This window comes from Amblyomma mixtum, chromosome 1, assembly GCF_055824585.1.
Source record: "Amblyomma mixtum isolate Tamu chromosome 1, ASM5582458v1, whole genome shotgun sequence".
NCBI classification, from domain to species: domain Eukaryota; kingdom Metazoa; phylum Arthropoda; class Arachnida; order Ixodida; family Ixodidae; genus Amblyomma; species Amblyomma mixtum.
Genome location: NC_143012.1, coordinates 213,600,155 through 213,625,277, shown reverse-complemented (window position 1 = coordinate 213,625,277; position 25,123 = coordinate 213,600,155). Strand labels below are relative to the sequence as shown.

Below are 25,123 nucleotides of genomic sequence, written 5' to 3'. Positions count from 1 at the left end.
TATTTGTTTCTTTGTAGCAATAAGGACGCCACCCCCTTTTCTATTTTTCCTATCACAACGAAAAAAGCAAAATTCGGATTCACTGAGAAGAATGTTAGCATCCGGAATAGTATCGTCCAACCAAGTTTCAGTTAATATCAGAAGTGAAGCGCCTGTTGAATCTAGGAGGGAAGAAAGGGCAACAGATTTTGAAAGTACACTTTGGATATTAGTGAAAAGGAAACTACTGCTATTCACTGAATTAAGACTAGTGTTCGACGACCATGAAGACGCTGGAAAAGATGAGGTGGCTGTTGGAACCGGTCAATCTGTCGTGGAAACACTAACTGGCACCGCTCGGCCACTGGCGACATCCCACAGATACGTATCCTTATTGATATGCAATTTATCGAAAGCCAAGCGCACGCGGTCACCATCTTTTTTAATCGTTTTTGAGAACTGCAGCAGCTGGCGGCGTTTGTTACGGACAGCAAGCGAATAATCACGTCCGATGCTAAAATTTGTTTCCTTTAGCTTGCGGCCGTTACTTAGAATGGCTTCGATTTCTTTATCGTTGATAAACTTCGCTATAATTGGCCGTGCCTTCTCGGTCGAGAAACGGCCCACACGATGCGCCCTAGCAACGGAAGTAACAGTGACTCCAAGCTTATCGCTGCAGAAGTCGTTGACAAGTTGCTCTGACGTCTCCCAACTTTCAGACGAGTCACTATCGGCGATACCATAAAACAGAACATTTGAACGGCGCGACCGGTTTTCTAGGTCATCAATTTTATTAACGATGTTAGATAACCCACTTTCATGATTTGCCGAAGTACTAACAGATGAAGCCAATTCAAGTTTTGTTTCAAGTTCTTGAACACGTTTGGTTAGATTTTCAAGGTCTGTTTTCAGTGTCGCATGAATATTTAGCACTTCTGTTACTGCTTCAATAAGAGTGGCGTTGCTTGCTTCAAGTCGCAATACGGTTTCTGCCACGGTGTCTAATTTCTCTTCCTGCGCCTTTGTCATGGGCCCTGGGTTTACTTCTACGTCCCCACTGACAAGCAACAAGCGCAAAACATAAACAATAGCAGAGCAAGCACGCTTGAAAGGGCTGGGCGGCCACGACACTGCCAAAAGGCAAACATCATTGCTTCGGTAACACCGAGTTTGAAGATAACTAACCTGTAGAAATACAGACGATGAGCGACGAGACATTGTGGCAGCGTCGTGGCCCAGAGCATCGTCCAAATGTGCGCGCTTTTCAAGGGGCGGAGTAGGTAGCATCGTCCCACGTTGCCCGACGAGCAAAGTGAACGTGTCCAGAAACGGCGGCGGTCGAAGCAGTAGACTCGAAGATAAGTCGCAGCAGATTGGCGGTTCATCCAGGCCACGGAATTTGCTCACGCACGGTTCTTCGTCCCGGGTATCAGCTAGCTGTACTGCGGGCAGCGACAACAGCTGTCCCAGGAGTGGCAGCAGCAAAACCTGTAGAAATACAGATGATGAGAGACGAGACATTGTGGCAGCGTCGTGGCCCAGAGCGTCGTCCAAATGTGCGCGCTTTTCAAGGGGCGGAGTAGGTAGCATCGTCCCACGTTGCCCGACGAGCAAAGTGAACGTGTCCAGAAACGGCGGCGGTCGAAGCAGCAGACTCGAAGATAAGTCGCAGCAGATTGGCGGTTCATCCAGACCACGGAATTTGCTCACGCACAGTTCTTCGTCCCGGGTATCAGCTAGCTGTACTGCGGGCAGCGACAACAGCTGTCCCAGGAGTGGCAGCAGCAAAACCTGTAGAAATACAGATGATGAGCGACGAGACATTGTGGCAGCGTCGTGGCCCGGGACATTGTGGCAGCGTCGTGGCCACAATGTCCCGGGCTGAAACCGTTATATACCGGATATGTACATATCAGCTCATATAAACGCGCTAGGCGCTTCCACTCAACGCAGAGCAACAGAGCATTCAATATCTCTGGCTCTAATTCCCACACAAGAATTTAGGAACTCCTTTCACTCATTAATCATGCATGCGTTACTCATGTCGCATGCGTCTCGATCATCGGGAGCGCTTAGTTTGAAAACGAGGCCATCCACGTTTTACGTATTAAATATTTCCAGATTGTTGTAGGCTTGAAGAACCTCAACGCATCAAAGGGATTGGAAAGTGGCAATTTTCTAAAAGATATTTTGTTGCCTAATCCTTCAGAACATCTCAAGTGCTTGTTATCGTAATTGTATGGACGCGGCTTTCCACTTAGAAGTTGCAGAGACTGAGTCTCATTGAGAGAAACATCCGGCAACATCACTATGTCGCGGCCAGAGGACGAAAGTATGGGCATTGTGCCTATCTGCCTTTTCTTTCTTTAGCTGCAGGTCCCCGTATTAGTTGAAGAATTGAATGTCTTCAAAGCGACATGGTCCGTGTCACTATAGATTGAACGCCGAGAGGTTAAGCCCTTAAGATCTCCATGTCTGGTCATCACTGCACTTTCGATTTTGGCTGCCGCATGTCGTGATCTTGCGGCGCCCTCTCCCCCTTTCCTCCCACAAATGAATAATCTAAAAAGAAGACGGAGTTTTGTTATCCGATGAAAGGACATAGTGTGCATGATAGTCATTCAGTTCTAAGGCATTATTTTGCTGCATAATTCCTTTCAGAACTTTCCAACAAAACTTTCGACGCAGCCTGAGGCTCCCAAGCACACCTTTGCATTGCTCTGAGAATATGAAAGGATCATGACAACTACATGCCCTACCTGTTTATTCTTTTAACGAGAAAGAAAATGGCATGACAAGTGACTATATGGCAAGAAATACGCTTGAGCTTGCGGCACATATCTATCGCTGCCGTTCATTTTATTCCCTGTTGGATACAATTAGTGGAGAGCAATTGCTTCTATTGGAGAGTCAGCTTCCGGAATGAATACATTAATCTTCGATCCTACTCCCTTTATTTCTCCTAATAATCCTGTTTAGCGGCATCATACTTTGAAAAAGATGTTCCATTTTCAACTGACACAAGTCGCTGCGTGTCTCTCTACCGGCGGCCCGACATACATGCTGTCAAATACCGCGAATGATAAAGCATACACTTGTGAATAAGGACAATAGCTTGCATACGAGCCTAAAGATGCCCTTCGCAGGAAATGACTGCTAAACTTTTCAGATGCTTTTGTTTTCACATGTCATATAGCACAGGATTTGCATCTTTCTACTAATTATTTAGGCGTGAATGATAATATCAATCACACAAACTTTCTTTAACGACACAGCAACAACTATGCGGGTCTGATACTAAAGTAGAAATTATCAAATAAATGTATATACACATATACGTTACAGAAAGATGACACCTAATACAAGACATCCATAACATCAAGATAGGATGTCAGTAAGAACCCAAGCAGCAGAGCTCCTTGGCCCAATATTGGAAATGAACGGTTTCAGTCTGGTCTTCTGTAGGACCTTAATATGCCAATAAGTTTCCAGTATTACTTGTGCTGCCTGGGACAGGAGCCTCCTAGAGAATTAAATCCCTAAAAAGTTTAATTTACAGGTACGCACCACATGCAGTACTCCCAGGAAGGAACAATAGCCGAAGTAAAAGACGTCTGAGTATGAAGGCTAATTTGTGTATACACCAAAAAAGAATTAACAATTGCGATAATAATTATACGAAGCAACCACACTGCTTTTAGAGTAGAAATTAGGATGCAAACACATTGAGGGGACGTAGAAAATAACTAGACAAAGATGAACCTAAACAGGACAAATATAACATCAGTGAAGTTATATGCTAGGGAGGAGAAGTTACGTCATAGAAAAAAAGCGCTCATAAAGTAACCCCTGAAGGTCAAACTTAACCGAGGACAGCGAGTTTCCAAAAATACTCGGAGGAAGTCAAGAACAATTAAAAAATTTTCTTATTCTGCGCAGAAAGAAGTGGGAGCTGGGACCTGCAGAAACTTGAAATCTCCTGCACTTCCTTGAACTTTTTCGTGGGATTCAGTATTGAATAAACAGCCAGCTGCTGAGGGCATTGTAGAATATGGCCATGAACGAGTTTTAACAAAAAGTTTGTAGCTCCCCTTATACGAGGGGAGTTAAGAGAAGGAAAATGTGGTGGGCTATTCAGTCTGGAATGAAAGCTGCAAGTTGCGCACAAAACGCTGCCAGAAAGAGCAAAATGTTTTGCTAAACTTTGTTTGTCACAGTTTGAGTGAGAAAGCAGTTTATGCACCATTAACTGTTCCATGCGATCGGTGGAAACACTTCAAAAGAAAGACTTTGCTCCATATCAAAAGAAAGGACAATTACCTTCAATATTTCCACAACACTGTCCTAGATTTTCTTCTTTTCAATGTTTCTGTCTGAGAATGTTGGACAGACGCTTTGAAAAGATTAATCGCCGCTGGCACTTTGCATTGCGAAGTCTGCTGTGTTTAAAATGCGGATGCTGCCCGCGTGGGGCGCGCGCGTGTGTGGACGTATTTTGCTTTCGATCGCTATTTTATTGTCAGCTGGTTTTGCACATTCCATTTTATATTCAGTCATTGACTGTCGTCGTGAAAATTCTGGAAAAACTCGGGTGAGCGCTGACCTCGGGCAATCTTGCATAGGCAGTCTATTTGTAGACTATTTAAGCTTGATGATTTCCCAAATATGTACAGAAATATTTCCAGAAGGTCATTTGCATTGGTTCCTGTAAGAAGTTTTCTTGGGCCGTTGGCATAAGTAATATAACTTAAGATGTTGTCTAAAGATACAAGGTCATTGGTGTAAACATGAAGAAACAACGGTCCCAGAATACTCCCCTGAGGCACGCCGCGTTATTTTTTGTAGCGAAGACATTCCATTGTTAATACATCTTTTTTGATGACAATTTGTCACATAGCTTTTAACCAGACTAAAAACAACTCCACGAACACCGTAGCAAGTAAATTTTTGTAGTAAGATATCGTGATTGAGTCTGTCGAACGCCATGTAGGAGGAGGAGTAAAAACTTTATTAAAGTGAAGGCGAGCTGTGCGAGCTTATGGGTGGGGCCCTCATTCCAAGGCTGAACTGGCTTCAGCTGTTCTGCGGTCCTGTTGTATGAGGGCCCGTTGGTCCTGAGGTTGTATCAGAGCCACTGGTCAACAGCGCCTCCCAAAGCTCAAAAAACGGGTTTTCCGTCTGTAAAGTGTTTGGTTTGGCCCCACATCCCCACGATATGTGGAAGAGTGTAGAGCGGGCCTCGCACCAGGGACAGAAGTCATGCATGTTGGGTGCATGAGATGTAGTCTATGGAGGTTTGGAAATGTGTTCGTCTGTATCTGCCGCCAAGAGACGGCATCTGGGGTGTCTAATTTCCTAGGAGGTGGGGGGGGGAGTGCCTACGTTGATGACGTTGAAACTAGAGGCGTTTCGTCATACCTGGAAGGTAGAGGTGTAAAAGCGAGCACGCTTTGCGGCCCCGCTCAGTTGGTGATGCCTCGAGCTAGAGCATGTGCCCTCTCGTTTCCCTCCAGTCCCTCGTGACCTGGGGTCTAGGTGATTTGGTGGTGCTTGGTGAGGGGTGTAGTGCCCATGATCCAGCTGACTTGCCTGGGAAGTCGACCTGTCAGGAAGTTTCGACATGCGTAAAGTGAGTCTGTTATCCCATGAGCCCTTTGGAGTTGGGACCCGTAATGCGTAATGGCAGTGGCCATGGCGGTGGTCCCCGCGGCCGCTGGTGTTTCGGCTCTTACAGAAGCAGTGAATAGAGTGGAGAAGCGATGGTCCACTGCCGCCTCTGCGTGCTTCTCATGGTCCGGTTATGCTGCGGCGTCTACATAAACCACGTTCGGGGTATTGGCTATAGGCGTCGGCGTAGGTAAGGTACTTATAACGGCTTGGAAAAAACAACAAAGACACTTAACATTAGTTTTCTCGCTTCTGCATTATAAAAATTAACTCTTTTTGATTGAGTAGAGCGTTTCGGTAGATCGGCCTGTCCGGAAGCCATACTGCGATGGTACAATACGTTTTTGCGTCAAAGGGCGTTTAAAGGATTTAAAAGTATTGGTAACATTAACATAGGCCTATAATTTGCTAGGTTATCGTTCTTTCCACTTTTGTACACAATTGTCACTTGAGCGATCCTTAATTGCTCAAGAAATACACCGATAGACAAGGCTAGGTTGTTTATGTATGTAAAGAACGGCACGACGAGATCAATAACGAAGCTAACCATGTGCACTTTCATTCTGTCAATAGCCTCACATTTGCTTCACAACGGGTACCATGTGCAGTTGCGGTCACTAATACACTGTTGCTTACCCTATTGAAAATATTGAGCGTGAATTCTGCGTGCCTATCTTTGCGTGTTTATTGCCACGCAAAATGCGACGATTGAACGAGGTCGCAGAAGGCGAGACATATTTCACATAATTTGCGCAAGCTGAGCAAGCTCGCAAACGCGAGACATCTCTCACATAAGTGCGCAAGCCGCGTAAGGCTCGTACAGCAGGAGACATCCTCGCGTAATATGCGCAAGCCGGGTGAGGCTTCCAGAATGTCCGAGAGCCAAGGGTGAGTCCCAGAATGTTCAAGAGCCGAGTCTGGCTCACAGAGCACTAGACAGTGTCTAATGGAGTTACCATCATGATGCCGATAATACCTTGCATGGCTGCAAGGCTCCTACATCACTGCTCAACACGGTACGCTAATGTACTGCATTAAGGCCTCCTCATCTGTCTGTCACTGCCTCATTCAGCATGCATGTTGTGAGATAACAAGCTTTGCAGAAACGGTGCTTCGTGGGATGGTTCTCATGTGTGTAGCATGCTTGCAAAAGGACATAGATAAGGTCACCTTAACTGGCTTTATTAATGCCACATCCCTCATGATGGGTGCCACACAGTGGCTAAACAATTTCTTCAGTTTCTCCAAGTCCAGCAGGTTGGCGTCTTGATACAGGTTCTCACTATGCAGCACCTGCAAAAAGGTAGGAGTATATGCAAAAAAATTCAGTTAATCTGTTTTCTGGAAATTCCAGAAAAGGGCACAAGTACTTCTTCCATTAATGAACTAATGATGATTTCGAAAAGTTTCAGGTTTGAAATACAGACACTGGAAAACCCGACTCAAGCACGCAGACTGCTCAGCATCAAACCTGCACAAAATCTAATAACCGTGTCACACAGGCATTTTGAAGGCTTTCAAATGGCTATTAACTCAGTGGCACTTGAATACAGCTAAATGGGCATTTCCAATAGCCACTGAGTCCCTAGAACAGTGTGGACATCTATTAAGATTTTGAAGGCTTTTCAGTGGTAGAAATTTGCACTCAGACATGGAGCACTCGCAACTATACACGAAGGAATAAAATCAAAGCAATTTAATCGCTCAAAGAATACTCAACATGAAATGTACAACTTATTTCACTAAAAAAAAAAAAAGAAGGCTAGCCACAAAACACTGCAGCAAGCATATTATTACTGTTGCCAATAGCACAAAAACAATGAATACCACCTTTTCAAAACTGTGTGAGCGCTACAACAGCTTCCCAGCAAAATTATCAACTGTGACAGTGGCGCCACAGCAGCTTGGTGCCAGATGATGAAATATCTCTACGGCGATCAAGTATTCTGTGTAGCAGTGGCATAACTCCCGAGTTGAAGTGCAAATCTCGAAGCTCAATCTCCCACCTCAACTGTTATCTTTAAATACATATTTAAATTCATTGGAGCGTGCTGCAGAAGTAGGTGGTCAGATCATTCGAGAGGATACCTGCAAGCTATCTCAGGAGACGAAAGATCTGATGAAGAAACGCCAAAGCATGAGGACGTCTAACTTCAGAGATAGAATAGAACTAGGAGATCTATCGAAGTTATTTATAAGTGCAAGGTAGCCAACATAAGAAAGTTTAACATGCAGAAAACCTAGCATGCTCTAAAGCATGGAGGTAGCCTAAAATCAGTGAAGAGAAAACTAATCAAAGGTAAAAACCAGATGTATGCGCTAAAAGACAAAGAGGGCAATGTCATAAGCAATATGGATAAGATAGTTAAAGTAGCCGAAGAGTTCTGCACAAATCTCTACAGTAGTGAATGTAATCAGAATGTTACGGAGAGAGGCAGTAGAGCATAGCAATGGGACATCCCGCCAGTAACGAGGGAGGAAGTAAAGAAAGCCTCAGGAGCAATGCAAAGGGGCAAAGCAGCTGGTTAGGATCAGGTAACAGCAGATTTGTTGAAGGACGGAGGAGAGATTGTGCTAGAGAAACTAGCCACCCTGTACACGCTTGCCTCGTGACCACGAGCGTATCAGGAGCTTGGAAGAATGCGAACATTATTTTAATTCATAAGAAAGAAGATGTCAAGGACTTGAAGATTTACAGACCGATCAGCTTACTATCGATTGCCTACAAGGTATTTACTAAGGTAATCACTAATAGAGTCAGGACAACTTTCGAATTCAATCAACCAAATGATCAGGCAGGCTTTCGTAAAGGATACTCAACAAGAGACCACATTCATGCAATCAATCAGGTGATAGAGAAATTGGCAGAATATAACCAACCCCAATATATAGCCTTCATTGACTACCAGACAGCAATTGACTCGGTGGAACCACAGCTGCCATGCAGGCATTGTGGAATCAGGGTGTAGAAGAGTGTTATGTGAAAATATTGGAAGATATTTATAACGACTGCACAGCTACCATAGTTCTCCATAAGGTCAGCAATAAAATTCCTCTATATTCCGAGTTTTCTAACACCACCATCATTTTTTGGCACCGTGACCATATCATACAAGAATGTGAGACCTACTGCATACCTAAAGAAAATATGTGTGTAAGGCAAGCATCAGCCGTTGTATGCAATAAGAAGTCTAAGTGAAAAAGATTCGATGTAAATAGAGAAAGCCTTGCCATTTTTGTACTTCTGCTTCTATGACTGCTTGCTGGATTTTTTTCTTTAGTTGGAAGCATTCTTCCATCCCTTATGTCTATACACTATTCCTCTGCCAAATGACTGAGTAACCCAAATAGCAATTTCTAAGTAGGGAGGGGGCCTTCCACAGTGACCACATAGGGGCCTTCAAGTTCTTGCAGCAATCAAAACATCCCTTTGTAACACTGGCCTTGAATGCACCACTATACTTTTGTGGCAGGCCAAATACTTATACAATTTATGTTTTAAAACCACACAGAAATCCACAACTGCCATTATGAAAACAACCTAGGAATGTAACCATAAGCGTACCTGGCCAGCATGATCAGCATGGAAAGGCGCCCAGCTTGTGTGCAGCTCCTAAAATGAAAGCAAATTCACATTATTAATTGCAATTTCCACAGAGACATTCTTGAAAAATCATGTTTTTGCACCACTCAGCCTCAAGCCTGCCTTCTTGCTCCTGCAGCAATGAGGCAAATCTGAGCACAGCTTGGGGTGAGCTGGTGGTATCACATTACGCACCTGACACTACATGCATCAATCAATTTGTATGATTGAATTTCAGAATGGCGAAAAAGACACACACACAGGAAAAAATGGTGGGTGGATGAGATTAAGAAGTTTGTGGGGATACAGTGGCCGCAAGTGGCAAAGGACAGGGTTAATTGGAGAGACATGGGAGAGGCCTTTGCCCTATAGTGGGTGTAGTCAGGCTGCTGCTGCTGCTGCTGCTGCTGCTGCTGCTGATGATGATGATGACAGCCTGAGCACACCTACAAAGTAAAACTGTGATCTCGACCCAGCAGCACTTTACTGTGTTGAAAGAGAACAGGTACAATTGAATTACTGCATTACCTTGTTATTATCATTAAAAAGTACAGGGCTCTAAGGACTTCCTAATTTACATCGAAACGAATGGGTTCCAGTGAACTTTCACGGATTACACTAACAGGCACTGAAAATCCAACACAGCTGCCCAAGAGAATATAGGCAGCCGCGCTAGCCTTCTTTTGTGCTATGCTACCTGATACCAGATTAAAATTCCAGAGCAATTTACTCATACTCTAGCACTGGGATACGTTATGCCCCAGACTGATGCAGCTGTCTTACTAAAGGCAGAGAAGCTTTCAGTGTGGGTCATGTGTGCTGTGGCGTGAACACATGCACAGCATCGCCTGCTACCATTCAAGTCCTCTGTGTACACAAATGCAGGTGCAATAGAAAACCCACATCACAAATTTGGCTAGTCTGGTCGGCCAAGCATGGGCCAGCTGATAGCACGAAGCAGCAGGTGCGACACATACCATCATCATCAGCCTGACTAGGCCCACTGCAGGGCAAAGGACTCACCCATGTCTCCACATTAACCCTGTCCTTTGCTAGGTGTGGCCACCATATCCCCGCAAACTTCTTAATCTCATCCGCCCATCTAACTTTCTGCCGCCCCCTGCTAAGCTTGACTTCTCTTGGAATCCACTCCATTACCCTTAAGGACCAGCGGTTATGTTGTCTTCCCATTACAAGCCCCGCCCAGGCCCGTTTCTTCCTCTTAATTTCAAGTAGCATGTCATTAACCCGCGTTTGTTCCCTCACCCACTCCGCCCCCTTTTGGTCTCTTAATGTTAGACTTATCATTTTTCTTTCCATAGCTCACTTTGCTGTCCTTATCGTTTGGCACGTGTTTTTTTCTTTGTAATAAGGCATAAAGTATTATACACGGATTACCACATGGCATCCTCCTATGACCGCTAAATAATTTATAATCAAATTTCTTTCTCCTGCTGTATTTGTTTCGGTTTCAACAGCTGAATGATGGCTGTGACGTCAAAGCGAGGTTATTGGTCACGCGAGGCATGAAAAACTGCAATACAATTGGTACTTCTGGCTCTTAAGGAATACTGGCGTCAGCGCTGTAGCGAATTAAAATGACGAAGCAGCGATTATAAGTGCAGTTTTCCCACGCCTCACATGACCTATAACCTCTATTTGATGTCATAGCCATAGTCACATTGTTCACCGAAACAGGATGGCAGAAAAAGTTGATTATAAATTATTTAGCGGTCTCACGCGAATACCAGATGGTGATTCATGCATAGTAGTGTCTTCCGCACCATTATAGAGAAGAAAACATGCCACCAAGATTAGGTGTCTATACTCTTTTAAGCTGAACTCTCTTCATTAGCCTCCAAGTTTCTGTCCCAAAAGTGAGAAACATGCAGGCTAAAGAAAAGATTTCAGCTTAAGTACCAAAGTGGCTCTAATCACACGATGAAGCGGAAAAACTCTCGACACTTGAACAGAGAACAAATAGAAATTCCAACAAAATTTTAGATTCTTGTAAGGCTATCAAGCATTTCTGAATATTGTAAACTGCACTTTCACACATACAGTACGCATGTATGCCAAGCTCACATTCAGTAGCTCTGTTTACCGGCTGTAATTATCACGGTCTGAGCTCAGTTACAGATTTAAAACCAGCCAAAAGATGCAACACAGGAAAAGAGAAGAAAACAGGTTGGACTATCAATTGAATTTTTTGTGAAGGAAAAGAAGGCTCGCATGAAGATGCGCCACACATGACCCACACCAGCGAAAGGCAGGACAACAAATAACTGTCACTGATATACAAGCACGTCATCTAAAAGAGGAAATTCTTTCCGTTGAAGATTGACTAATGGCTTCGCTACTCATACAGCCGTTGCCTTGGAGATATGCATCAAATACCTTACAGATTTGTTTACCACTTCTATACACCACTGAAGTGTCACAGAAATCAGGCGTACACACTGATGGGTCATCTTATGATTTACACTCACGACATTGGCACTGTAGTGCCAGATTAGAAGCTGCCTTCCCCCTAACAAGTTAGTGCTCACTCAGGAACACATTAAAGACACCTGCACATATCCCTGAAGTAGTTTCTTGCACAAGCTAGCGGAATGTGATAAACCACTTCCTGCAAGTCCTGAACCTAGTTTTATGGGATACCATACTGCTATCCCGGTTTTAACAGCAGCGCAAAGGCCATCAACACAATGATTGGCGCAAAAATTACATTTAAAAATTTTCCCGCCACTCGATTTGAACTCATGAAGTCTACACAAAGGACTCCATGATAACCGTTCTGAGGTGAATGGCAGTTCAGCCTAGCCTCTGGAATCTGTGCCAAAAAAAAACGGAGTCAGCGCATCGCAATTTACTTCCGAAATCAGCCGGTGCTGATGAAAATTGCATGTTTTGCTTTCTCTGGCTTATAAAGCTCCACTTTCAGAAAAAGTGTCGTCTTTGTGGTTAGGATGCGGAACTTCATCATCACAGGCCAACTTCAGCTTGCCATCAGTGTCCCTTTAATGCCTCAAAGTTGAACAATAGCTCCATTCATAGAGGAGGGCTGTGCATAAATTTCGACCACCAAAGATTCTTTAACATGCACTGACATTGCATAACACACGAGCAAATATGCATTTCGCCTTGTCGAAACGAAGCCACCACAATTCAATCCCGCGTCTTTGGGCTCAGTAGCCGAACACCAATGCAGTAGGCCACAGCAGCAGGTGAAAAACAAAAGAGAGCCCTTAATAGGCAACCTAACTTGCGAAAATCAACATAACGAGGGGTCACACTAGTAGCAGTGGACTAGGAAAATAAAAGCTACTTGTGTCAGAAGATGTCTTCAGTGCTTACCTCAAAAGCCTGCTTGCTTGCTGGGCATCCTAGCACCAAGTGAAAGGCTGGCACAGCCATACTGGAGAGCTTGGAAGAGGCATTGCTGGTAAAGCTATGTGGAGATTGCTGCAAGGTAAAAAGACACATTTAACAGCAGCACAGTGCAAAAAATGGACTAGAATCAAGCATGTAAGGCAAAATGCAAGGCACAAAAAGGAGCCGGTCGCAGAATGGAACACAACTGTTTAACCACATTTCGAAGTGGGCCAGGCAACAAGAAATTCATAACCACGGCAGTCATTCACAAGCTAGCCTCAGACGAGACATCACTTGCATATCGATATCCAGCATCGTTTCTACAATACATGCCACCATTCAAAAGAACAGACCACAGCAGAACGATATTTTCAGTAGAAGGCTGGTTTGCTTCAAATTCTGCATGCGTCCCTCAATTTGAAATCTGGCATGATTAGCACTGATTTCACATTCTCACAGGTATGATGAATTAATAGTGCCAATTGCAGAAAAACCACACTTTTTCCTTTAACATCAAATAAGGTATTGGAGAGGTACCTCAGCATATTTAAGTCAAAGTCAGATTTATTTGCGCCATTGGTTATAATCATGAAACAATCAAGTTTATTCTTCGTACCTGTTAAAGGCTCAATTACCCTTAAATTTCACTGCAACTTCGGGATTTAGGGCAAATGGAGCTAGGGCACCTGTGTGCATTTTGCAGTTGTTTGTACCATTTCAGCTCCGAGCCAAAGTATGAAAAAGCGAATGCCAAAATAGAGGCGGAAAACTTCAGAGCAATTTGTTTTTATCTCACCGTTCTGCTATTCAAGGCTCGACTATAAGTACGAACGCAGCTGGATCATATGCAGCTTCGTACCTTAAATACACAATTTATAAAAGTACAAGTGAAATACAAGTGAAAGAGGAGGAAGCTCAATCCTAACGCATACAGCTGAATCGCAGTCTACGTAGTTAAACTGCTCGAGCGCTGTTACTTCAATTACAGCGTAACATGCGGCGAGAATGTAAAGCCTGGGCCGAAGATCTATTGGTGGGCACATATTCCATTCTCGGCGAGAGATGAATGGCAGTACGGCGCCGATATCGTGCACCCCGCGATCGGATCAGCTGTGCATATTTGCATGGCATACTGACCATGACCGTGTGACCACTGACACTACACGCGCATTCATGCCCGTGTGCCGCCAGCAAACAACCTTTCAGCGCTGCGTGCTGCCGCGATAGGCACTGCGTCTTCGCGTCTCTGTACTAGCTGTGTTGACGTGGCCAGTTGTGCGCAAAGGCTTTAAAATAATGAACAGGTTCGAAGAAAATTAACTTACCCCCAAGATGCGAGATGTTATCCGGGTAGTGGTCTCCCACCAGCTGCTCCGCCATGGAGGAAATGAGCCCCACCGTCAGCATAGCGTTTCCAGTGAAGGCGCGCAAAGGACGACGCGCTATCCGTCAAGCCCGCTATAAACACAGGTTTACTCAGCACCTTACCACGTTTTCGTACATCGCACCAGCGAATTTCACTGCTGTCGGCACATCACATATCGGAAGAGTGACAAATGCTCATTCCAGCGATGGTTCATGCCCTCGGCACCACAAAGGACCACGACAAACGTAGTAACGCTGACCGCCATGCTGTCTATAATGCTGTCCCTCCCCAGACGCTGCGTTCGTTGGCTAGCGCTTCGGCCAGTTCCGGCTTCCTTCGGCCCGTTTAGAAAGGCATCGCCTCCAGGCATTCCTCCAGGTCGTCTCTTTCGGGCTCTATGCTTTTGGGCAGTGCGATAGCAAAGGACTAAAACCAAATGAAACTTTCGTTACAAAAATAATTAAGTTCTTGTGCACATATTAGCATTAAAAACTTGAGAAATTTGTGACGCATGGACGCATTAATATGCGTGTCGGTACATTCGTGCGTGCGTTCGTGCGTGCGTGCGTGAGTGGGCATGGTCTAGCGCGTCAAATCCAAAGCCTATCCGACATGCTGCATGGTTTCTGAGATCACCGCCGTGAGCTTCGCTTGTTTTCTTGTGCTGCTGCTGGGCGGTCTTGCGCGCCGCTGTTACTGTGCTGGAATCGCAAAAGAAGAAGGATTACCGGTGTGTGCTGCCGGTGGGCGCGCTCTCATCCAAGAGTGGTAGCAGCTCCCAATTAAGCGATCCGTCGGGGCATATGTGTTATGGATGTCTGGTCGACAACGGTAATGAGGTCAGCAGTGCGGTGCCGTCGTTTGATGAGTCGAACCTTTCGGCCTATTGCACTGCTAACTTCGTTGCAAAAATGCCTGGCTCATAAGCAGCGACAGTGGCCATTGTTTCTGTGGTGTGTTTCGATTACAAGACGGCGCCCTTCTACAGTGTGGCTTCCTTGGAAACTTATTCGGCGGTGTGCCTGCAACGCCTATCGCTGTCAGCTCAAACTGACCGCCTGCGAGCGCTGCCTTCTTTTGCGATGTGAACGGTGTCGGGACACTTACTGCCTGTGGCCGGAGCTTATAGCAAAAGCGAAGAGTGTTTTGTGTGAAGGTTTGACGAAGTGCGTGTGTCAGTCTGGACCCTTAGCAAGTCATACGAGATGCGACATGCAAAAGTGGTCCACCAGTCGCTTCAGCAGAAAGGAGTGCGGATGTTTTTTACGTTACTTCAATCGAGAACTGCCCATGCAAATATTTCAACTCGTCTCTTGCCTAAACAGCATAGTAAAGAAGCTAAAGCAATAAAACTGCTGTTTCCATGCTGTATATTGATTCCGCACTCGTGCTAGAGGTGGGAAATATGTAGCAGTTATTGGCGGAGTTACAGCCTATGAAGCACGTGCAGCTTCATGTAATTGCAGGTTAGGATATGCGCCTTACATGGTATTGACTTTGTAACCAGACATAGCCATCTGTCAACTAAAAGAAATGTTCTTGCTATAGGATTCTGCAGCATTATGTATGCTTCTGGACACTGAATACCGGGTGCGTCACCTCTCTTGAAAGCACTCAGATTTGTGTACTTATCAGTACGTTTGAGATGAGAAAATTTTATCAGCTTCTTTTCTTTATTTTATAATTAGCTACACAGCATGTCGCAAAAAAAATGTTTTAAGGAAAAGTATTTCAGTTTAGAGTAGAACAGTTCAACAAAGTTGTTTTGGGCATTCTGGTAACTTCAAGATGGTATCTGATGGTTGCATACAGACGCGCAAGTCAAACCTCAAAGGGCATCAAACTTAACAGTACCCCTGAGCTTATCCTTTCGTGCTTTTTATGTGTGTGTAGATCACCTGGGGAAGTTCAGTATTGGATGTTGGATTTCATAGTTCTGCTACAACTTTTATCTTCCTTTCTACACATGAAACATGACTGAACTTGATTACATTCCCCAAGCAAATACCTGACGCCTTACAAGCGTTCCTTACTGTGCACAGTTGTCCCAGTGCATTATATCCACTCATGTGCAGCACACTGTTGTGTTGCTCTTGGTCTCCGAATGTGCTCTCAGCAATATGATGGAATCATAGTCCATCCAGATGGTCTTTGTGGTAGTGCAAATTTCAAAACAGATTGAAGAAGAATGAAGAGTGTGATACTTCGTCATGCATCATGCAATGCTGGTGCTAATGAGGCAACATGTGTGGTATATATACTTCGCACATTTGAGATTCATTGGATTTGTTCTGGAGCCATACTGGGAATTAATTAATCGATCTGTGATTTGTCACTGAAATTGAAAGAGGGCACTAATTTCTGAACTTTTGACACCAACTGTGAATTCAAAACTGTCTTTTCGTGTAGGCTTACATGGCCTTTTTACGTGTATGTAAATTTATGCTAATGACTTTGGAAATTGCTTTGGAAATGGTTTTGGAAATTGCCTCGTAACATTCCTGTTACAGCTCACAATTCGCTTTCTGCACGTCATGTTTGATTGAACCTGATTATATCCCCAAGCTTGTTTGTTGCACCTAACAAACACTGTTGTCCTTTCAGAGTTATTCCATTGATTGACTCCTTTTGAGTGCAAGCAACAAATGGTTGTGTTGCTTCTGATTTCGAAATATGGCTGTCTGCATGACGGGCAACAACATAAGTGCTCTGGATGGCTTTCATCATGCATCTATAAGATATCTGTAACTTTCAGAATTGGTTAAAGGAAGAACTGAAGGATGCTGTAAGAGTCATTAGCAGCTTGTTTTTTACATTATTTTACAATGAACTTGCAATGTTGACAAGTTCTTGCTCAGTGTGCATGTTGTCATGTACAGGTCCCTGCAGTATCGAAGGGAACCATTTTGCACTAAAAGATAATTTTTTGGTTATTTGTTTCCTGAAGTTGAAAATGATTAATGGGTACTTACGCCAAGACGAAAATTATAAAACAGCAAAACGTGAGCTTATTGCTCATTATTGAGAAGTAATCATTAACTTAATGCTCGAACTTTTTTTGTTTTCAACCTAAATGGGCCTTTACAGTCTCGACAAGTTGCTACTAAGCAAGCAAACGCACACATGGCCACACGCAGCCTCACTGAGCTTGCTCAGTATGCACATAAGCACGCACAGCTTCGGCAAGCCCCTCTCAGCACGCAGATGTCCACGTACAGAGAGTTCTCCACGAGAGTCCACGATTTTTTACACGCAAAGAGTGTGCGTGAACGTCTATCAGCTCACAGTACGCGCATATGTACACACAGGACGCACAGAATGCGTACAGGTAACGCACAATTTCTGCGCATTCGTGTGCAAAATGAACGTGATCGTACAAAAATCACTGTTCTCGTGCAAACTCACGCAGAGTTTTTTCAATAGGGTACACATGTGGCGCGGGCCATGAGAGCGGATTAAAGATTTCTGTGCACTCGAAAGGAAGCATTTGCTTGGAAGTAGCGACGTCAAATAATGTGTACCATGTAACAAGCAAAATTAAAAGAATTGGAGTTTGACAGAAATAAAGAAAACAAAACAAAATCTATGTCTGCATAGGAGCCATGATAAGCGTCTTATTTCAGGTGTGTGGGATTTCAGGTCAGGCGAGGCTAAATTCTTAAAAGGGAAACAATCCAGCGCAACCTGGTGCTCCGCCGCTATTGCGTTCACAATACTAAGACAGCGCTATTCTGAAATTCTTTCACTGTGAAGCAAGCCGAACAAATAGAAAATAAGAAATGGAGCCATTCAGCCTTAAAACTCGCCGTCATTAGCAAGTGAAGGTGACATGCAAAGGCCGGAAGAACCTTTGCAACACGGGTAAAACAGTGCACGTGCCGCATAAATATGCGGCATGTTCTCTCCTAAGATGTCACACAATTTTTAAACATAGGCTTTTTGAGTTTTAAGACCGCTTTTTTGAGCATAGCACTGTCAGCGGTTCAGTACATTAGAAAGAAGATAAGACATGCTAAGTAGTAGGCTGGTTTGCTTATATCGAATAGTTACTTTTAACTATTGTTGTTAGGCTCTTAATTATTTAAACGCACGTAGTCCATCGTAAGTAGCATTGATATAAGTTTGCAGAATTTCAAAAACGAGGCTACCATCTGCGCTTCTACGCAGCAAGTTTGGGCTATTTCGCTGATTTACGTGCACTGCAGGGGTTTATTTGCATGCAAGCTTCTCGAAAGCACGTGTCTTTTGGAGGGATGTAGCCAAAATATGTTGGGCCACAGCGTGGAGAGTAACCGCGTTTTCTGAATTATAAAAACTGATATGGATATTACGATGGCTACACGCCTATCAAAAATTAAGAGCCTAGAAGTAATAGTTAAAAAGTTTACTATTTATTGCGAGTTAAGCAGCCTGCTAGTTAGGACGCCTTGTCAAGTCTCTGATGTACTACATCGCTGACAAAGCTATGCCAAAAAGGGCGCTATTCTACTCAAAAAGTCTATTTTTAAATATTATGTACAGTCTTAGGTATAACAAGTTGTGTATAGACAGGCTTTATGTGCGATCACCGACTTATTTTATGCTTTCGGACAATGCTTGGACATTAGCGCGCGAGCGGCGCGAACTTGATTACTTTTGTATTTTGTAAATAGTGTACAAATCTCTCCCCTGTCCTTTCTTGCTGTCGCTCCCGTCTATACTTCTCCTCACTGCCCTCTCCCTTTCCCTTTCATTTCCGCCGGCTGCAGCTCGGGTGCTTAAGATATTAGATAGCAATTGCCGCAGCCGGCAACACTCTTTTGCTTCACTTTTTATGTTTAAATAAACCACTACCACCACCACCATCTCTGCGCTAATACTCCAGACGCTATAAACCTGAACTGCTTACCAACAGCACGCCTAAGTATATTTATGTTCTTCAATTTAGGTTGTTTTTGTGATCGTTACCAAGTCTACGTTGTTATTGTCCGTTTCCTCCTTAGTCTCTAATTGAGATTACTTCTAAAGACGCGAGAAAGCAGCGATCAAGGCTAACGAGGCTTTTTCGCCAGAACACGCAAGTTATTACATCTCCAATGCGATCGATCGGAACTCTGCTGATGCTCAGCAGCGGGAGTCACAAAAAGAAAGAAGTCCATGGAATGTCCTACCAAAAACGAAGGCCTAAAACGAAGCAACGTAGGCGTTCTGAGTTGCGTGCATGCCCTCCGGCGCCGCAACGAGGTTATCCACAGGCTCTCAGTATAACCTCCGGAAGGCCTTTTTCAGACCTGGGGGAAATAAAAACACATGCATGGCTCCGTGGGCTGCATGAGAGAGGGTGGCCGACAGATCCGGTGTTTCAACACGCACACAAGAGTTGCGGATCTGATGAATGTCACTCGTGATCTCGGAGTGGGCAAACGACCTATTAGTGACTAATGAAAGCCGGGTCTGCCATAGCGTTGTGCAAAGAGAAGTTCCCTCACGCTATTTTGTGCTGCTCTGCAGGAAAACAACTTTGTCTCTTCCCATCTGAAGCTTCACAAAGTTATGAAAGCATGATTACGTGAGGGGGCGACACAGTTCTCTACATCCTTGCGCAAGAGTTTCCCGTGGAACACGTGCATGCTGCTGTGGAGTTGAATTCGCTTCCTGACCGCTATTCTCCAGCAGAGTACATCGAAATCCTATTCAACGTTGAGATTAGAAGGACGCCCCCGACTACGCTTCTAGAGGCCGATACTTGCCCGCTCGGGGTTTATATACGGTACTTTCCAGCTTTGTGCGCAGTCGGGACTAAGCCTAAAAAAAACGAGGTGCACTCCCGAAGGCAGCTTCCGTGGTGAGGACACACAAATTTATTTATTATTCATTACAGCCTCAAAGGCTACATTAAAGGGGTGTTACATGAGGGAGTGGAGTTGAGGGCACACAGGCGATTTGATGGATGATGTGAATGATGGTTGGTCCGAATGAAGTACGACGGCGTTGGCCAAGTCATTCCAGTTCTTTGCAGTACGGACAAAAAATGACGACAGATGAGCACATGTCCGGGAAGCGGGAGGGTAAACAGCCTTCTGGCGGCTAGTGCGGCTGGAGATGCGGTAGACAGGGCTGATAACGGACTTGGTCATGGTACGATAGTAAAATTTATGAAATAGGCATAGTATTGCTATAGTACGGCGGACTGCTAAGTCTGTAAGATGAGCTTTACGTTTTAGTTCCGTGGACTTAAGTTATAAGTGTAGGCCAAGTGGAAGAATCTTGCTGAGCGGTTTTGTGTTGCTTCTAGTAAGTTAAAATTAGGTGACTTTGATAGGGGTCTCAAACAGCGCATGCGTATTCCAGTTGGGGAAAAATGAAGGTTAATAAGGTAATAACCACGCTCCACGCTTTTCGTGCATCTCATCTATTCGCACATTGGAATGTCAGCCATGGAAGGCAAGTAAGAGTCGCGATGCTAAAGTTGAACTGCTACAACAGGCGCGAAGGGAAAGTCGCACGGCCGCGGGAGAGACTCTGCGGCAGGTGTACGATTAAGGAGAATTCTTGGACATGAATCCACTGAATTTGCTCGTGTTTAGCGTTGATTGCTGTCTGCAGAAAAATGTAGAGCCTCTAATCTTACCGGTACTCGCGAATGGGGCAGAAACATGGGGCTAAGAAAAAGGATCGGTATACAATTGGGGACACGCAGCGAGCTGTCCGAAAGAAGATAGAGCAGAATTGGTCAGAGGGAATCAACGCGAGTTAATATCCTAGTCGAAATCAAGAAGCGAGCATGGGCTGCGCACATAATCCGAAGGCTCGATAACTGACGGTCTGTCACTGTAACGGACTAGATTCCAAGGGAAGCCAAGCGCAGCAGCGGATGGCAGAAGGGTGGTTGAGTGAATGAGACAAAGGTGCTTGCTGGGTTAAGGGGGCTGTCGCAGGCAATGAAACAGTGTTAATTAGAGAGATATGGGTAATGCCTTTGTAATGCAGTGAGCGTAGTTAGGCTGATCATGATTACGGCTCATTAAAACGGCAGGGCATACAGCGATGCGGGAGCGGTCCGTTCTCTTCATTCATTTGTACGTTTAAGAATGTTATATAGCACGGGTTGCGGCCTCATGGAGTATATAGTGTTTTTACCATCTTACAGTAAACCTCCCGGGAATGCAGGCATGAGAAAACTGTGCACCTTTCGTTTTTAGTTTTAGTCATAGTCAATAAGCGACGATTTTTACGTCTTGCTTTTCCACTCTGTTTATTAACTCGCAGTTTACTTAGAGAGCTTTTCAATTCACCCTGTAGCGCACCGTTTCGGCACGCGCAATTTAGACGAAGCGGTTAGCACGCGCTAGGGAGAATGCTTTTAGCTAAGTCTCGACCGGACGCTGCCGCCGCCGTTCTGCCCCTATCTCTTCTCCAGGAGCCCTCAAATAAGCGTGGCCCTGATGGCCTCCTAGGTGACCTCGACATCGACCTCTACAAGCTCTCGTGAGCCAAGTGTACCGGGCTTTATGTAAAAGACCTGCGCTTTTGCCATCGGAATGAGGAATGTTATTGTAGAGCGAGACTACATCTAATGTTACCAGAATGGCTGCTCCCGGAAGTATAAGGCCTGCTATTTCGAGAAGGAATTGGTTTGTGTCTCGTATGTAGGATGGGTGTGTTGTTGGAACATGCCTGATTAATGTGTCAATGTAACTGGAAATTTGTTCCGTAATCGTGCCAATGCCAGAGACTATAGGGCGGCCAGGATTATCCTATTTGTGGATTTTCGGTAGGAAGTAGAATCGACCTGGCGACGGGTGTGGTGCTCTGTGGGCTTTAGATAACCGCAGGGTTATGTCCCCATTTTTCGCAAGCTGATCCAGAGTCTCTGCTACATATTGTTGGTATTGTGGAGTTGGGTCTCCTTCAAGAAGTTGATAGAAGGAAGTGTTCGAGAGTTTTCTCATGCCTTCCTCAATGTATGTTTCACTATTCATGACTACTATGCCGCCTCCTTCATCTGCTGGCTTTAAGATTGCATCTGTCCGTCTGCTGAGAGCCTTCAATGCATCCCTTTCTTTTTTGGACAGGTTCGGTCTCCCAGGACTGTGGCTTTTGTAAGCGTGAATTATGTCGTTCTGGACCGCATTAATATACATGTCAAAGTGTTTGTCTCTTTCCTTGTTAAAAGCCCAGTGTTGGTTTCTAACACAGAATTCTCTGCTGTCCGCAGTAAGTTGGAGCCTATCGCAAAAGTATTCTTTGAGTCGCAGCGTTCGTGCAAAATTGTCCAAATCTTTTAAAACTGAGAATTCATTGTATCTACTTGTCGTGGGGCAGAACGTAAGGCCTCGACAAAGGACGGATCTTTCGTCAGTCGTTAAGACGCTGGATTATAGATTAATAATGGTACCCTGGAAGCCAGAGCCGCAGCTTGTAGCAGCGGGAATATCATTAGTGGCTGCTCCCGTTCCAGATCGTTTTGCTTGTGTTTTCGGTATTAATGTCGTTTGTGTTATTGCGTTGAATTTATTGCTGGAGCTTGGCGTAACAATGGGGTTGTTATTAGTAGCTACCTCCGTTTCGGATTCTTCGCGTGGTGCTGGATTTTTCCACGCGAGGTGTCGAATCCCGTCCCTAATGAATTTCTTGCGTTTTATCTCGCGTACCTCACTGGTTCTTTTTTCCTCAAAGAGCGTAAGTTCGAAGGCCTCAGGCGCGGTTAGGGGAATGTGTTGACGAGCCCGACCCTGTTCTTTTCTCACAGACGCCAAATTCGTCTCAAAATGGCCAATCGTAACTCCAAGCAAATCCAAAGAGGCAGATTCTAGTACACGATTCCAATTATCATTTTGCTCATCGCACAGGTTACCCATTGATGGTGTTAGTAAAATTTTTAAACCTTTGGTTGCGATTTTGGATTGCATATAGATCTTTAGACTATGGATATGGAGTTCGTGCCTTATTCGTTTATCCGCAATTTTTCTCAACTTTAAAAATTTGGAGTTATATGAGGAAGGCGGTCGGTAGGCTGAGAAAGAGAGAGTTGGCGTACTCACGCGGCCTGATTGTCAGTGTTCACGAACCCGTTGTGTGGAACTATAGCGCTTTCGGAGATCGTAGCGAGGCAGAGGAGTGCTGGGTATTTCCGGTTTCGAGCAATTGTCGCTGTGCTTGGTCTGAATGGCCTGAGGCTGCGCCGGGGCTTGCTGGAGTCCTCGCGCTGCTTTCGGTGGGTTTCTGTGCTGTGCTTCGGGTGTATATATATATATATATATATATATATATATATAGAGAGAGAGAGAGAGAAAGAGAAACACTTCATTTAGCTAAACATTGATTACGAGTGGACGTTTCGGACAGAGACTGTTTTTTCAAGTCCTCAGACTTGAAAAGGGACAGGCTCTGTCCGAAACGTCGACTCTTAATAAATAGTTAGCTGAATGAAGCGTTCCTCAAATTGGCATTTTTCCTCTAGCAGCCAAGTAGGTTTATCTTTCTGTGCTGCATATATATATATATATATATATATATATATATATATATATATATATATATATATATATATATATATATATATATATATGTACACACACACACTTTAAACAGTGTGATACGTGCGTTTTGTAGTGAACCCGGGCTGAAGTCACCGCGAGGGAGCGCTATCTACACACGTTTATGAACACAAAACTAAGAAATATTTTTTCCTTTTCACCATGCACACATAGAGGCGACCGTTTCTGAGAAGTTGCCGAGTGCTTTGAAGAGTGTGACTAAGTATACAATGTCGATTTGACGCTATATTTTTGAAGCCTAAGGATAAATGTGTGTTTTGAAGCCGGGCTTATACCATAAGGCCGTCTATGAGGAGAGCGTTCTTTTTAACTGCACAAGCTTCAAGCGGAGTTACATTTCGTCGATATGTGCTGCATTTGCACACTAATAAACTCGTTCAAAATAAACAGCTCTCCATGGAAAAGAGTTCTCGAAAGGCATGATTATTGAGCAACAAAAGAACCGTTCATGCAGCTGGCAACTGCGCAGACGATACCTCCAGCCATCTCCGATAGACGCGAGCGATCGCTACATTTCTAAACACGGTTTTGATCTCTAGCTGCAACTCAAATGCTCTCAACTGCAACTCAAATGCTACAACAACTTAACGAGAGTAATATGAGGCTATTTGAGACTTGGCTGCATCCGTACAAAACGGGAAAGTAGTGAACTCGGGAAATAGTTCTGAAAGAAGACAAGTTACCCCACTAAACTAATGGAAAACCAGGCTGATTGGAAGATAGGATAATACACGGCTCAGTACCGCTAATAACGGTCTGAATATCAAGAACTGTAAAAGCTAAAAAGGGGAGCAGTGTAGTGGATGGCGTATTTCTGTGTCCATCTCAAGACGAGTGTGCTTTCAAGGATTCCAGTTCTAAATCTTGTAAGACACTCACTCCTGGTCTGTTCTGTAGTTGCGAGGGCTTTTCCGCATGGATTTTAAGAATTAAAAGCGCGTATCGTGGCGGCGCCCCTTCTTGCAACGCTTTTTTGGCCAACTGTTTCCTTGGTGCTGCCGCCCGTGGATTACAGCATTTTTGGGGGGTAGGGAAACCAGACTGTCAGGTGAACTAAATGTCGATATTGCGTAAAGGGATACGAAAAACAAAAAGCACACTTCAAAAGACGCGTGTCTAAAAGGCTCAGCTGAGGCTTTGTACTTCAAGTGGAGTGTTACGAAAGCTCTGCTTATCAGCCGCCTTAACGACCCAATTCGACAAAGTCAGTCATGCGCGACGCAGCCGGCATAACGGGGATTCGAGAGAGATATTGAGAAACTGACCTTGTGTTTGGATCCCTTGAGCTGTGGAAGATCTCGAATTTTGGCAAACTTTTGTCTTTTGACCAGTGGGCTTTCCCCACGTGTACGATGCTTTAAAGCAAAAATCTTAGCAGGTTGCCGTAGTAGAAAAACTACCTTTACGTTAGACCTTACGTGATGGCTAACTGAGTTGTAAATTTCGAGTATTAACTGAGACCTGTCAAAATTATACAAGACTCGACCTTTAGAGGGATAACAGTTTTTTCCAGTGGTTATCTTGCAGTCGCTGTCTTGCACTACCTTGGAAGAAGCGACGCTATGCGGTGCAAGCGTAGAACTGTGAGAACTTATTCCTCCCCTTCATCTAAAT

At 44.5% G+C, this 25,123-nt stretch overlaps 1 protein-coding gene across 1 annotated transcript; it reads right to left on the bottom strand.

Moving 5' to 3' along the window:
• Positions 1–6,449: 6,449 nt before the first annotated feature.
• LOC149370793 (uncharacterized) lies at positions 6,450–13,156 on the bottom strand. Its single transcript, XM_089584067.1, has 3 exons — positions 12,587–13,156; positions 9,212–9,259; positions 6,450–6,939 (listed from the first exon to the last, which is right to left on the bottom strand). The coding sequence occupies exons 1-3, from the start codon at positions 12,713–12,715 to the stop codon at positions 6,715–6,717; spliced, it is 402 nt and encodes a 133-aa protein (XP_089440193.1). The 5' UTR covers positions 12,716–13,156; the 3' UTR covers positions 6,450–6,714.
• Between the last annotated feature and the right edge of the window lie 11,967 nt (positions 13,157–25,123).

Bases quoted from the DNA above. Each gene is read 5' to 3' on its own strand.
- LOC149370793 (XM_089584067.1), bottom strand. From the start codon at position 12,715: ATGTGTCTTTTTACCTTGCAGCAATCTCCACATAGCTTTACCAGCAAT. The intron at 9,260-12,586 runs GTAAGCACTGAA...CTTTCATTTTAG, and splicing joins CAAGCAAGCAGGCTTTTGAG to GAGCTGCACACAAGCTGGGC. The intron at 6,940-9,211 runs GTACGCTTATGG...ACCTTTTTGCAG, and splicing joins ATGCTGATCATGCTGGCCAG to GTGCTGCATAGTGAGAACCT.